Genomic DNA, 15,903 nt, shown 5'->3' on the forward strand with positions numbered 1-15,903 from the left:
AAAGAATGCCTGAGTTTTCATTGCATATAGATAAGCAAAACCATGACAACAGAATGGTTACAGGAAATAAGGGAATTGTGAGGGGGTACCCCAATAGAACTCGATGAGAAAACTAGAAATACTTAATATATTGGTTATCTTGATGCATAAAAATGGCTTCAGGAGCATATAAATGTTAAAACTTATCAAATCATGATTTTCAAGTGTATGTATTTATTTCGTACTAATTATATCTGAATAAAACTCGTTTAAGTAGGTTTTGAACAGCTTTGCTAATATTGTTAAAATTTATAATCAATGGTTTATGATCCTATTTCTAGCTCTTAAATAAAGAGCAAAGTCGCTAAATAACAAAGTTAGTAGAGCGAAAGGGATAGGCTCTATCCAATATGGTAAAATAGAAGACGCCGAAACTTTGTACAAGGACCTCTGTAAACAAGAAACTCGGCAGCCATACCTCCATAAAAGAAAGCGACTGTGGTTCCAACCATTCTTTGGAGCTCTTGAGCTTGGGAAACGTGTCAGTTACCATATCATCTGGGTTCCTGTTTTTCATTATGGACAGCAAGTCACAGAGTCCCTAAAGAAAGCTAAAACAGCATTTATTTTGTAATTAAAAATCACAATGATTGTCTCTTCTGTTTAATAGTCAACAACACATGACCTTGGGAATGCATGGGACGAGTCTTCGAAAACTGGCCATCCATGTTTCCCTTCCAGTTGGCTTCAAACAGGCCTCTCTTGAAACCCTCCTGACTAGGACTCTAGCTGCCAGCAGTTGTGTAGGTTTGATATGACATGGCTGTTGAGAGTTTCAAGCTACTGACAAATGAACTCTTGCAAGAAGGGAAGCTGGGACAAAATCCAGGCCTTCAAGCTCCGAGAGATCCAAAAGCCCTCCCGAGGCCCTGCATGTGAGGGAGAGGGGGTCTTGTGGGTCTGCGCCCAAGATGCATCTAGGGCACGAGGCCCGCTCACCAGGAGTACCCAGTCCTGATTCGCAGGCCTCTGACACAGACCGCGTGCGCGGGCTTCCACAGGCCCTTCAGCCCCCTCTGGCGGCCGGCAGACCCTTCGGCTCTCCTCACCGCAGTGAGCCCGCGGCTGGCCTCAGCTCGAGACCGTGGCTTCGGAACGCGCGGACGTTCGGGACTCTGTCTCCTGGACGCGGCCCCGACGCGGCCCTCCGCTACAGGGGAAGCCAAGAACGCGTGCACACCTCGTAGAACAGCACGGAGGAGGGCGGCCCTCAAGCCCTGGCCGGCCGCAGATCGAGAAAGAGGCTGTGTAACCTGCCTCGCGCTAACAGGCAGCTGTCACAGCCAATCAGCTTTCCAGATCTGTGCTTCGCCTGCCCCTGGCGGAGCCTCGCCTTCTCTGTAGCCCTGGTACCCGGTGTTTAGTTCCCGGCTTCCCGGACTTTAGATTCAGTTAGGCTACCGGCCTCCCGTCAATCAGTTCTCAGAAGGGAGCGGCAGGAGAGTCGTTCGCCTTACTAGGTACCTGCGGTGAACGAGTGTTTGTGGCAGTTGACCCTATGAGGGCCGTCCAAGATGGCAGCCCATGAGCAGGAAATGTAGCTCCAAAGAGCTTCCAAGGCGGTCTTAGAGCTCAGGTTTGCTGACCAGTGTCTTGTCTACAGCGTTGATGCTGGCCAAGGAGGAGGAATGAAAAAATTACCTTTTTTAAGTCAATGGTGCACCTTAAGTGGTTTTGAAATTTTGTGGATAACTGGTTGCTTTTTTTTGTTTTTACTTTATTTTACTTTTATTTATTTGTTTGTTCATTTTTGCGGGGCTGAGAATTGAGTGGAGGATTTTACATACCCAGCTCTACCGCCAAAAATTATTCTCAGATCTTTATTTTTTTAAGACAGGGTCTCTCTGGCCTTGAACTTGTGACCTTCCTGTCCTTAGAGTACCCAAAATAATAGGCATGGACTTTTTGTTTTTAAATCTCAGATAAATCACTATTAAATAGCTAAAAATATTGAGGCTCTGATTTTTTTTTCAAACTCTATAAGCCACTCTGTGAATTCTGATTTTTCTATAATAGTTTTTCTTTCCCTCTGAGTATTGTTGAACACTGGATGATGGACCACCATTTTCACTCGTCCAACGTTTTAAAGGACACACACTGAAAATAAAACTGAAGCGTCAGAAGCACTTGAATTCTCACTCGTGGACTCTTCAACTACTGTTTCCGGTTCAGAGCTGAGGAAGCATGAGTCATTTGCAAAACTTACTGTTAGATACCCTACTGGGGACGAAGCATGTGGACGGTGCAGCCCTCATCAAACTCCAAGAAAAGACCCTGTGTGTGACATCACCAGGATTTAGTGTAAGAGGGGGAAAGCTTTTTTTTTTTTAAATATTTTTTAGGTTAGCATACAAAGTGTTGATTTTTTCATATGCCATCTTCATGTGTGTGTTGTAAGCTATGTAAAAAATCCAAACGTGTTCCAACAATGTCAGAATTTATTGAGTAATGATAAATTCACAAGGTACAATAGTTTCTGTGGCATCAGTTTCATATGTATGCCTCCTTTCCTGTGTGGGGTAAACACAGACTCTTTTATTCCTCTATCTTAATTACTAATAGCAATTCTTGGATCACACACACACACACACACACACACACGCACACACACATACACACACATACACAATTACAGAATGGCAATAAAGTGTTATGAAGCCACAGCAGAGGTCAAGAGTTTTCAGAAGTCCTGAAAAACAGGTCAGTTGGTAGAAATATCAGTAGATATTTTGATTATATTTACTGGTAAATTATCAGAACCAGAGCTTCAGGAAAGAATCTGGAGAAGCTGCAGTGATGACTTAGGCTCCTTCAGATCACAAGTTTGAGAGTGAGGTTGCAGAGTTGAAACCAACTCCAGGAACAAAGGGGCCAAGATGGTTCCAGACAGATTGATAGACAGACGAGAGAAGTCCAGGTCAGTAGGAACCAAAACCATCTCAGTGGTTTATGGAGTCAGGTGAGGGAGACACTCCCATTCTTTGCTCTGTTGTATATGGTAATTTCTTGGACCTGGTTTTTCTGATATAATTTTAATATGTCCATATGCCTCTACTGTTTCAGCATTCTCTCTAGTCCCAGAAGTAAGTTATTTTTCAGTCTGTGTTGAGTGAATGGTTCTGGATAGACCTGCTCTTGTTCATGTGTCCATCCAGGTGGGAAGTCATCCTCCATCTTCAAAATGGAGTCTCTCAGAGCAAGGCACACTGAAAAAAACCACTGTTTTACAAAATATAGAGTAACTTGGGGTAAAGCGCAGCCTGCTGCTGTATGACATTATACCTTGTTTTGATTCATTCCCATCCCCAAGGCCCTTCTATTTATCTGCTCCTGCTTCAGCTGGTTCTCCTCCTCCCTTAATTCCTCTGTCTTCTTATGTGTATTCCATTATCCTGTTTCCTTAAGAGATCTTCCTCCCTTCTTATGATAGTTTGCCGTAAGTAAATGTATACATACACATAACTGTAAAGATTTGTTTGATGCATATGGGTATTTTGTCTGCATGTACGTTCAGGCACCATGTGCATGCAGTGCCCACAGAGGACAAAAGAGGGCTTCAGATCGCTAGAACTAGACAGTGGGTGGGCAGTGGGAACTGAACCTGGGCTTTCTGCAAGAGCAACAAGTGATCTTACATGCTGAAAACCATCTCTCCAGCCTCATCCACACAATTTTAAATCTAGGTTTCATATACAAAAGAAAATGTGGTAATTTTCTTTCCGAGTCTGGATTATTAACCCTTAACACAATGATTTTTTTTTCCTACAAATGTCATGACTTTCTTTTTCTTTTCTTTTTCCCCCTGAGACAGGGTCTCATTATGTAGACCAGGCTGGCCTCAAACTCTCAGAGATCTGCCTAACTCTACTTCCCAAGTGCTAGGATTAAAGGCATGTTGCACCATTTCCAGCCACTTCAATTTCTTTATGGCTATATAAAATTGCATTGTGTATGTGTACTCAATTTCTTCATCCATTGATCTAGTGACGGGCATCTACGTAGGTTCCATTTCCCAGCTGTTGTGGGAACTACAGCAGTCAACGCCTACGTGTGCCTGCCTCTGCTAACAGGTTGATTTTGTTGATTCAGAGTCCTTCAGTTATATGTACCCAAGAGTGGTATAGCTAGGTCACATAGTAGTTCTAGGTGCAGCTTTGGGAACTTCTGTGCAGATTACCATAGTGACCGCATAAGTTTGCCTCCATGGCAGCAGTGAATTGAGTTCCTCCTCTCTTTCCTCATGGCCTTGCCAGCTCTTGTTGTCATTTGTCTTCTGCTTTATTTTCTATTTTTATTTTCTATTTTCATATATTTGAGGACAGTCTGCAACTTGTTAGGTATCCAAGATACCTCCTACCTCCACCTCCCAAGTGCTAAAACTATACTCATGGAGAACCTGGTTTATGCAGTGCTGAGGACCAAGCCCAGAGCTTCGGCATGCTAAACAAATACTCCATCTGTTAGCTACACCCCTGCCCTCATTTTTTTTTTTTGTTATTTTCTTGATATTTATTCTGACTGGTATATGATGGTCTCAAAGCAGGAGATTTTTTCTAATTCCTATTTTGTGTATGAATGTTTTAACTATACTTATCTATGCATGCCACATGCCTGCCTTGTGTCTTCAGAATTCAGAAGGCTTGTATCCCCTAGAACTGTAAGCCAACAAAGAGGTACTGGGAACTGAATCTAGATCCTCCCCTGTGAGCAACAAGTATTCTTTTTTTTTTTTTTTTTTTTTTATTAACTTGAGTATTTCTTATATACATTTAAAGTGTTATTCCCTTTCCGGTTTCCAGGCAAACATCCCCTCCCCCCCCTTCTTTAGGGTGTTCCCCTCCCCATCCTCCCCCATTGCCACCCTCCCCAACAATCTAGTTCACTGGGGTTCAGTCTTAGCAGGACCCAGGGCTTCCCCTTCCACTGGTGCTCTTACTAGGATATTCATTGCTACCTATGAGGTCAGAGTCCAGGGTCAGTCCATGTATAGTCTTTAGGTAGTGACTTAGTCCCTGGAAGCTCTGGTTGCTTGGCATTGTTGTTCATAAGGGGTCTCGAGCCCCTTCAAGCTCTTCCAGTTCTTTCTCTGATTCCTTCAACGGGGGTCCTATTCTCAGTTCAGTGGTTTGCTGCTGGCATTCGCCTCTGTGTTTGCTGTATTCTGGCTGTGTCTCTCAGGAGCGATCTACATCCGGCTCCTGTCGGCCTGCACTTCTTTGCTTCATCCATCTTGTCTAATTGCATGGCTGTATATGTATGGGCCACATGTGGGGCAGGCTCTGAATGGGTGTTCCTTCTGTGTCTGTTTTAATCTTTGCCTCTCTATTCCCTACCAAGGGTATTCTTGTTCCCCTTTTAAAGAAGGAGTGAAGCATTCACATTTTGATCATCTGTCTTGAGTTTCATTTGTTCTAGGCATCTAGGGTAATTCAAGCATTTGGGCTAATAGCCACTTATCAATGAGTGCATACCATGTGTGTTTTTCTGTGATTGGGTTACCTCACTCAGGATGATGTTTTCCAGTTCCAACCATTTGCCTATGAATTTCATAAAGTCATTGTTTTTGATAGCTGAGTAATATTCCATTGTGTAGATGTACCACATTTTCTGTATCCATTCCTCTGTTGAAGGGCATCTGGGTTCTTTCCAGCTTCTGGCTATTATAAATAAGGCTGCGATGAACATAGTGGAGCACGTGTCTTTTTTATATGTTGGGGCATCTTTTGGGTGTATGCCCAAGAGAGGTATAGCTGGATCCTCAGGCAGTTCAATGTCCAATTTTCTGAGGAACCTCCAGACTGATTTCCAGAATGGTTATACCAGTCGCAACAAGTATTCTTAACCACTGAGCCGTCTCTCCAGAACTATTATTTTCATTTATGTGTATGTGTGTATAGTATGTGTGTATATAAAGGGCTTCAAAACCTCTGGAGCTGGAGTCCTAGGCAGTTAATGAACCACCTGACATGGACATTGGGAACTGAACTCCTGACCTTTGGAAGAGTACAAGTGCTCTTAAGTACTGAGCCATCTTTTTAGCCCCTCAGAGTTCTCATTTCAGATTTGTTTTGGGGGGATGGGGTTGGAGGGGGTGGTATCAAGATGGTTTCTCTGTGTATTCCTAGCTGTCCTAGAACTCACTTTATAAACCAGGCTGGCCTCGAACTCATAAAGATCCATCTGCCTCTGCCTCCTAAATGCTGAAATTAAAGACATTAAGCACCACTGCCAGGCTCAAAGCAGTTTTTAACTTGCATCTCTCTGATAGCTAAATCTTATGTTTTCAAGTATTTTGTCCTTCTGTATCTCTCTCAGGAATCACTTATTCAGTTGAATGGTTGGTTGGGTGACTGGGTGATTTGGGGGCATTGGTGTTCTGAGATTTGAAGTTCTTTATGTACCTTTGCTGTGTCAATCACTGTCCCATGTGTGGCTGGTGGTTATTTTGTTTCCTAGTCCATCACTTTGCTCAGCGAAGGTTTCCTCTGCTGTACATAACTTTTCAGTTTCATGCCACCCCACTTGTGGGTCCCCGAGGTGGTTCCATGTGCTGCTACTGGAATCCTTTTCTGACAGCCTCTTCCTGAAGGTATGACTTTTCAATGAAAGGGACTGTTCTGATAAAAGCCCATGGCAGTGCCTTAGGATTCTGGACCACACAGCCATACCCATCAGTGGTTCTGTAACCGTCACGGAAGAGCGCCGTAGAGAATGCATGATAGGTTAGGTATGGCTGTTGGCTAACACAGTCTTATGCAAGTCATGTCATGGCAGCACGTCACAAAGTGCGAACCAAGCTGGGCCGTGGTGGCAAGCACCTTTAATCACTCTGGAGGCAGAGAAAGGAGGATCTCCTGGGAGTTTGAAGCCAGCCTGTGTAAAAGTAACTTATTCTCCCATTGTGATTGAAGTCTTGGAGGCTTACTTCCTCCATTGGCTAACCTGGGCCTAGTCCTGGAAGTTTCTAGCTTCCCTATAATCTAATCTAGGCCTGAAATGTTTCCAGCCTCTCAGACGTTCTGCTGAATAAGTCTCTCTTGTTCTTTCTTAGCTCTGACTGGCTAAACTCAACTGTTCTGGCACAAACTCCTCTCCGTGCTGACTGATTCAATCTGGCTTTTCTCTCAACCTCTGAATTGCTTTGCCAGCCAGAGGTATTAAAGGTCTGTGCTAAAGGCTGGGCCACACCACAACTAGAAACAGGTTCAAATATCCCGTACCAAGCCTGTTCTACAGAGTGAGTTCCAGGACAGCCAGGGCTTCACAGAAAAAACGCTGCCTCGAAAACATAACAACAAAACAAACACTAAGCAAACAAACGAAAAAGTGAAAACCATTCCCAGCCCTTGGGGGGAAATGTCCAGTGTCCTGCTCTTCTGACTTGGCCTATTTCAACCTCTACAGGTAATGCCATGTGATGTTCGAACACTTTTGAATGGATTTGCCAAAAATCCATTATTAACCCGAAGGGAAGGGTTGTATTTCAGGGAAAAGGATTACAAATGTGTCCGGGCAGATGACTGTTCTCTCTATGCTAAGAAGGTAAGTATCCAAGGTTTGAAGACAGATGGGTAAAAAAAATTAATAATTTTACTTCAATATTCTTTACCCCTCCTGATGCTCTCTGCAAAACGGAATAAGATCATTACTCCCTTGAGTCATTTAGATAGCAACCCAGTGACAGGAAGACGTATCTGAAAATAGAGTGGATGAGGATGGACCTCAAGGGTAGAGAGCTTGCCTAGCATGTGCAAAGCTCTGGATCTGATGTCCTGCACTGAAATTAGGTAAAGAAAAAGAAAACATTCCCAGCAAGGTATGTTGGCTGTTGTAAATATTTATTCTGGAATCTGTGAACTGAACTATCTCTTTCTGAACCTTCGTGGACCACAACCTGCTTAGCTTGGGTCCCAAAACCCTGACGAGGGCAGTGAGAGAAGGAAGACAGACACAGAAGGAAGACAGACACAGAGAGGCATACTGTAAAGCTGGGGTCATGTGGGAGTGTTTAAACACATTGCAAAAGTGTGTGCCTCTGTTAGACACCAGGCTGCTATATCAGACAGAGGTGGGCAAAGGATACTTGTTAGAGGCCTAAATCAGCCCAGAATACATAGTTATTGGGTTCTGAACCTATAACACTCCAACCTCTGCATGGACCGAGGAGTTCTAATCTGTCAGTGTACAGTTCTTTCCAGAAACTTTTCTTCACAATACACCTGATGTTAGCACAAAAAAACTGAAACTTTTTTCAGAAAACAGTACTAAATTTCTAAAAAGGAGTGGGAGATTAAAACAAAAATACATGAATACAAAGAAGTCAAAAAGTAGGGTTTTTGTTTGTTGTTTTTTAAGTGTCTGGGGGTAACCGCTGATCTTGCAGTTAGGACCACAAGCAGAGTGTTCTGTTTTCTTCTTTAGGAGAACACTGGTGTGGTGGTGGTGAAGACCCACATGTATCTTCTGGTGGCAACTTACGCTGCAGGCATGTATCCCAGTGTCTGCGTGGAAGCTACAGAAAAGCTGGGTAAGTTTGCTTCACATTAAGCTTTGAGACCCTACTCAAACTAGCCTGAGGAGAAAGGAAGATTTTCCTGGGGAATTCAGAGGTAGCCTATATAACCACGGAAAGTTCTGAGCACTGGGGAGCCGTGGAAAATGCAGCTGCCACGGGTCAGGGCACTGTGAGAGTCTGTCTTGTCTCTGCTTCTAAGTGAGTCAGCTTTGATCTATCCCTTTGCAATGCAGCTGCTTCCTTCCCTGGCATGGTATCATGGTGAAGTCTCCCTGACTTCCTCTGAGGACCCTGGTTTGTGTTATCTAGTTTATCCCTACTCCTACCCCCATATCAATAAGCTATGCAAGAGAGATGGGCAGGCGTGCAGAGAGGAAGCAAGTTAAAAAGCGAATAAGTATGTGTTAGGGACCCGCTGTGTAGGAAGAAGCTGCTAGTAGAGAAGCAGCCATCTTGTTAGTGTCCCCTTCCCTGGTTTAAATTTGTCTAAATTAAGTAGCAAATCATTTTATGTTTTATTTTACATCTATTTTGAGTTTCTAATGACAGTAGAATTGCTCAAAACAGTCATTTGAAATAGGAGGGGCTTCTAGCAAGAAAAGTAGCTATCCACTCATTCATTCATTCATTCATTTTTGCAGCAAATAACTATGGTGTCCAATCATGTACCCATCTCAGACCAAAGCTGCATAAGACATACCCTCTACCTCCCATGCCTCTGTAAATGTCATCATACCTGCCAAATATACATTCCTGTTCTGTCCATGCTCCTCACATCTGGTTAGCACATCATGGAAAGTCCAAGTCAGACCCCGACTTCCACTGTGCTGTATTTTATCCACACTGCCATTGCTATTCCTGTCAGAGATCTCTGTGAATCTGGATTATGAACCAAGAAGGCAACATGCCTTCTTAATCATCCTCCCATCTGGTACCTAACACAGCACCTGATTTTGATGAACACAAGTGGATGACTTCTACCTAACAGAATCTAGTGAGCTAACCCCAAATGCATCTGTGAGAAATTAAGTACCAGAAAAGAGGCCCAGTTTCAGCAGAGTAGGAGTAGAAACCAGCAGAGGCCTATAATTTGAGCTACTGTATCTCATTAAAGCATTCATAATGAAAGTAGGAAGACAGGCCATTAGGTTGCGGTCAATAAGCCTATGGGCTCAGACTCAAGGCTAATTCCATAGAGAAGATCAGAAAGTTCCGACTTGGTTATAATGAAGATTCTATGACTTCCTTTTCCTTTTCCATGGCTACAAAAGACTCCAAAGAATAATACAACTGACACTGCCAGTTAGAGCCCACTGTTGTAGGAAAGTACCTGGAATTTTAGAAGGGTTTGGATCCTAAGGGATGGGCCAAGCTGCCACCCAACTGCTTGTATCTCTACTAAACTATGCTTCCTTCATCACTCCTCTCTCTCTCTCTCTCTCTCTATATATATATATATATATATATATATATATATATATATATATATATATATATCTCTCTTCCCTCCCTTTTGTTCTAGGATGGGTTTTGCTATGTACTCCACACTGGGCTCAAGTCTGCAGTCCTCCTGCCCACTAAATTCTGGGAAGACAGGCACACGCTGTGCCAAACAACTATGTTTGTTTCTATCAAAAATTATGTGACTATTAGAGAAATTTTGAGAGACAAAGAATCATGGTGGTTAATTTATTTTTTATTCTCTGGGTGTACTAGCATACACCTTTATTCCCAGCACTCAGCAAGAGAGACGAGCAAATCCCAGTGAGTTCAAGGCCAGACTGATCTACATAGCTAGTTTCAAGGCAGCCAGAGTTATATGGTGAGACCCCGTCTCAAAATTGTTTGTATTACAGAAGATTCTAAGAGCATGCCTCAGTGACAGCTTTAAGAGGTTAAGGGGTGAATAACGCTTCACTTCTTCACACAAGCCAGGCAGGCTTACTTTTCAACAACAACTTGGGTGGGGGGGTCAGATGCATTGGTAAAATGTTATCTGCTAATTCTAGGACTTCAGTTTTCAAAAATTAGTATGAAATTATTAAACATCCTATGACTCAATCTAGACAACTAAATGTCCTAGTTCCTTTATGGGAAAGTTGCCAAGATCTTAACTGAATCCACATGTAAGGAGGAATCAGGCTCTGTGTTTTGACATCTACATGGAAAGAAGCAGATATTTCATGGTTGGGTATTTTGTTTATTTTCATAAGAACATCATCTAAGGTTGGGGATTTAGCTCAGTGGTAGAGCGCTTGCCTAGGAAGCGCAAGGCCCTGGGTTCGATCCCCAGCTCCGGAAAAAAAAAAAGAACATCATCTAAGACCCTACTGCCAGATTTATAACATAGATGAATAGAAATATATAATTCATTTTACTGAATTTGCCTAGCAGTAATTCTTATCATAAGTTAAGTTTTTAAAGGTCTTTTGTATTTGTTTTTGCTTTTTGAAACAAAGCCAGCCTTGCTATGTAGCCCTGACTGGCCGAGCACACTATGTAGATTAGACTGGCCTTGAACTTGATGTGATGTCTCTGCTTCTAACTCCCAAGTGCTGGGCTTACAGGAGTGTGCCACCACACCTGACTAAGTCTCCTGACTCTCGCCTGCTCTCCCACCATTTGCATGTGTCATGACTGCAGCAGAGGAAGCCAATGGAGTAATGTCCAGCAGTTGGCTTAAGAAAACAAATAGAATTTTTGATGAATGAAGCACAGCTTTTGATTTTTTCTTATTAACATGTTTTTAATGGAGTGCTATTGACCAAGTTTAAATGTAGGTATAACCCAGTCATAGGGACCAGGCAGTAGGTTCTACTGTTCCTTCAGCCCTCCCCATCCACTCCGGGGATAGCTATGTGCACCTTCATTCTCCACATGGAGAACCAGCATTCTCTAGAGATGATCAATATCTGTACAACTATGAAATAGAATTGAGGAATGCTTATGTCTGTCTCTCCTAGTAGACACAGACCTGTGTTTTAACTCTCCCATTATCCGTGTAGTGTCACTGCATAGCATGGAGCCAACACATCGTAGTCACCTAACATGGTTCATTGGAAAATGAATGAACTGTATTGCAATGGTAGTTCACTGCTCATAAATTATTAACGTGCTGTTTTCTCTTTCAGGAGAGTATCTAAGAAAAAAAGGAAACTAAGACATCAGATAACTAGTGAAGACGACTTCGTTGTTTTAGAAAAAAGTATAGATCCTTAAGAAAAATATTTTGTGGTTGAAAATAGTGTGGAAGATTAAAACAAAGACTGAGTTAAGGGAACAAGTTTTCTGATCTCAGGAGATCATCCTCTCTGACTGGAAGGACCTAACCAGCTTGTTCCTTTTCTTTAAGCATTGGTCACGGACATGAAACCTGAGTGCATTTATGGTTTTTCATAGGGCAAGTCCACTGAGAGTCTTACCTCCGAGTCCCCATACATCTTGCCAGATATGCCAAGAACATAGGCCCTGGCCATTCATGTGTGAACCGCGTGCACGTCGAAGTTAGAGGGCAGCCATGGGAGTCGCTTCTCTTCTTCTGGGTGATGGGAGTGGAACTCGGGCCATAAGGCTTGGTGGCAAGTAAACCCACTGAGCCATCTCATGAGTTCCCAGAACCACTCTGCACTAGGCCATGTCAGTCTCGTGCCTCCTTAAGTTAAAGTAATGCCTGTAGAAAAAACCTGCTAAGTGCTTTCTGTCAAAGAAGGGGAGTTCCTGATTCAGTGCCCCTTTATTAAAACATAGACCACAGTGCATGTGTGGTGGCCCTCTTGTTCTTAGCAGGCATGTGGGACTGTGGGGAAGCATGCACTATAAAGACACCCGATAATGAACTACTAATCAGTACTGGATGGGCACTCTCTGCCTTAACCTCAGGCATCTGATACTCTTCATCACTATAACAACCTTCCCAAACTCTGGGGGCTTCTGACTTCACCTCCCTCACTGCTTCTGAGTCCAAGTCTTAGTAAGGCAGAATGGCTACCGAGAAACCTTTCTGAGCAGGTAGTTCTGTTGACCACCTACTACATGATGATCAGGAAAATAAGAGAGAGAGAGCCTGTCTTCATAATTAGGGTTCTGTTCTGCTATAGACACTGAAAGGGAAGCATCTCTCTTTCCCTGACAGCAGACCCAGGCAAGGCTGCTCAGTGCACCCTTCCTCAATGAACCCTTCCTCACAGGACCCTTCCTCACAGGACCCTTCCTCACAGCACCCTTCCTCACAGGACCCTTCCTCACAGGACCCTTCCTCACAGCACCCTTCCTCACAGCACCCTTCCTCACAGCACCCTTCCTCACAGCACCCTTCCTCACAGCACCCTTCCTCACAGCACCCTTCCTCAAAGCACCTTTAGGCATTGCTTCTAGGAAGGCAGTGGTCTGGTGCTTTGACAAGAGAGGGCTTAGGAAGCACAAATTTAACTCTCTTTGGCCAGATTGAATTGTCATGATTCTTAAGGATAATGACCATTTAGGTAACTACATTGTTCTCAGGTCCATCTACCGTGTACTTTAAATGAGCCCAAAGGGACATGTGATGGCTCTCTAAATATGTAAGAAACCTGATTCCACATATGACTCTTGTAAACAAAATGTCTAGATGCACACAGACTAGTTGGGACTCAGTCAGAGGGTGAATCATTATGACGGATACCCCAGTTACACAGGGAGTACACACAGAGGCTCTGGCACCCGGGGAGGTACCCTTAGACTTCAAGGGTTGGGGAAGTGGGAGCTTTTTAAATTATTTTGTCTCCTAGATTTAGTGACACAGTCTTTCAAGATAATTGGTGTAACTTTCTAGCTTTGATAGAGTAAAATCACTCTTAACCCCTTCGCAGTTTTGACACTGTCAGGCAGAAAGATAGATTGAGTGTTTTGAGTACCAAATATATTCTATTCTGAGAAAAAAATATTTGATGACAAGAATATAGGCCCTGGCCATTCACGTACATCGAAGTAGGGGGGCAGCCATGGGAGTCACTTCTCTTCTGGGTGATGGAAGTGGAACGCAGACCATAAGGCCATAAGAAAAAATCATTTTCAAATTTATTTTTTTTTTTTTTTTTTTTCGAGCTGGGGACCAACTCCAGGGCCTTGGCGCTTGCTAGGCAAGCGCCCACTGAGCTTTCAAATCCCCAACCCCTCAAATTTATTTTCTATTATCACCACCACCACCACCATCATCATCACCACCACCACCACCACCACCACCACCACCACCACCACCACCCATCATCATCATCATCACCACCACCATTGTGAGTGCCAGTGATACTGTCCGGTGAGGGACCGGAAGTCCCCTTTGAGTTCCCATATAATTCTTAGATTAAGAGGGATGTGAGGGCAAAAGACAAGCAGAACTTCATAATGATGTCCTCAGGACACATAGTCCTCGGGTGTCGTGCCTGTCCATGAATTATAAAGGTATTTGTAATTCCTCCTGCAAGGGCACAGACCACAGACATTTGCATGAGCTTCCTGTTAACTCAGACCACGGGCATGCCCTGGCTGCTGTTAGGACCTCACTTCAGGCTTCAATATGGTCTGGGGCAGAGGACCACAAACACCGAAGTGGCCTCTAGGGGCAGCATGGACCATAGAGGTCTTTTGAGGAGGTCCAGTCCAGAAAAAATGAACTGTTTTCATCTTGACACCTGTTGTCACTCAGAACCCACAGAATCTTGCTGCACAGACAGCGTGTTCGAGTCTGTACACGCTCCAGGCTGCTTTTAGGCCCTGCTCAGCAATGACAGTACCCATTTCTCCATCAACATTCTCTCATACCTGCCACATCGCTAGGTCCACCTCTCTCCACTGTGCACTCACTGCTTGGTTCCTCCACTCTCCCAGCGTTATTTGTTCATCACTGTAGGGAGTGGTCTTGTTCCAAAAGCAACCAATAAGCTGAGAGGAATAGGCTGGATTTCCGGTCCCAAAGGCAAGCCTGCAGACAGAGGAGAGAGAGGAGGATTTTTCGCCATGCTTCAGAGGGGGAAAAAGAGACCAGCCATGTGAGCTCTTAGGCGAAGCAGCCATAGGCCACTTCCCCAGACAGGAGATTAGCAACGCCCAGCAACTGAGCTATAAGGCAGGTTGAAAACTAAATGAGTGTGTGTGTTTCATCCACGGATCCTGGTGAACCTGGGTGGTGAATGGTAGAATGGCTAGTTCCCCGGCTTAAGGTGGGGTAGCAAAAAACACACTACATATCACAGTCACATTGGAAACTGCAGTGTGTCACATACACACACACACACACACACACACACACACACACCAGCTTTACATGTGAATATTCACTGCAACGAGTCGTTTGTCTGGTTCAAGGTTTCTGAAGCATCATAAATACTGAACCATTATTAAGACTCTTCTCGGGTGTCCTATTAACCATAATCATGGTGATTCTGCTGCTAGGCAAGGTGTTCTGACTACCACACACCTCCCTGCCAGATGTCTATGACACCCAGGTGCTTGCTAGGTTCCATCTTTGTGTTTGTGAGCAGGGACAGCACTGCTGCTCCAGCATGCTCTCCGCCTCCTGGAGGGCAAGCATCGCACGATGCAACTGCAGTGGCTCCATGTTGTGGGTCAGCGGGCCTCGGGCTGGCCTTATTCAGTAATCACAGGCATCTCCCTGTCCTCCGTACTGGCAGTCCATGGCTTATTGGGTACAATCTCTGTGACTGCAGCCTGCTGGCTGAGATGCAGCAGTTGGGAGTATAGATTCTTCATTGTCTTCCGTGTTCATGAGTTCATGTTGTTAAAAGCATAAGATTTGCCCCCCTTTTTTTTGATCCTTAGTTGTTCTGAAGCTGTAGTGGGCTCTGCAGACTCCATTTCTGCTGCTGTGTCACCCTGCAGATTCTCCATGGATCTTGGGGTCCAGGAGTCAATCCACAAACCACACGAACACTGATCTCAGTCAGACAGGGATAGTTTATTGAGCACTCACCCCAGGATTGATCGATCAGGAGCAGACTGGGGAGCTGAAACTTAAGTCAAGATCCTATACGACTTTTTAAAGTCTGAAATCTATAAGCATCTGTGCCAAATTATTCACCAATCATGATTTAGGGATAGAGGATATCCTTAGGAGCATGTCTTTGTTGTGCACTTATCCTGTTCTCACTGGCCGGGGTATTCAACTGTGGCAGGAGTCTTGTCTTGCCTAACATTCATGTCTTAACTTGCCTACAAGGATGGGACATGTCTAACATTCACGTCTTAACTTGCCAACCAGGATATCAGTTACCCACATACATGTCTCTTTCTGCCTAGTAGGATGTCAGTTCCCAGGAAGGTCTTGGGAACTTAAACTTTATTCAACTCCTACTCAAAAT

General features: G+C 44.0%; 2 protein-coding genes across 6 annotated transcripts in view; one reads left to right on the forward strand and one right to left on the reverse strand.

Moving 5' to 3' along the window:
• Positions 1 to 1,391, reverse strand: part of Fam228b (family with sequence similarity 228 member B) — a 31,652-nt gene extending 30,261 nt beyond the window's left edge. For all 5 annotated transcript variants that reach the window (XM_032909170.1, XM_032909169.1, XM_032909168.1 and 2 more), the window contains exon 1: positions 458 to 1,391. In XM_032909170.1, coding sequence (XP_032765061.1) covers positions 458 to 556 — 99 coding nt within the window. In that variant the 5' untranslated portion in view covers positions 557 to 1,391. The remainder of the gene's footprint in view (positions 1 to 457) is intronic.
• Positions 1,136 to 11,834, forward strand: Pfn4 (profilin family member 4). The gene is made up of 4 exons (XM_032909173.1): positions 1,136 to 2,340; positions 7,444 to 7,581; positions 8,461 to 8,566; positions 11,686 to 11,834. Exons 1-4 carry the CDS (start codon positions 2,224 to 2,226, stop codon positions 11,712 to 11,714), a joined length of 390 nt encoding a protein of 129 aa, XP_032765064.1. The 5' UTR covers positions 1,136 to 2,223; the 3' UTR covers positions 11,715 to 11,834.
• Positions 11,835 to 15,903: the final 4,069 nt, after the last annotated feature.

This window comes from Rattus rattus, chromosome 7, assembly GCF_011064425.1.
Source record: "Rattus rattus isolate New Zealand chromosome 7, Rrattus_CSIRO_v1, whole genome shotgun sequence".
NCBI classification, from domain to species: Eukaryota; Metazoa; Chordata; class Mammalia; order Rodentia; family Muridae; genus Rattus; species Rattus rattus.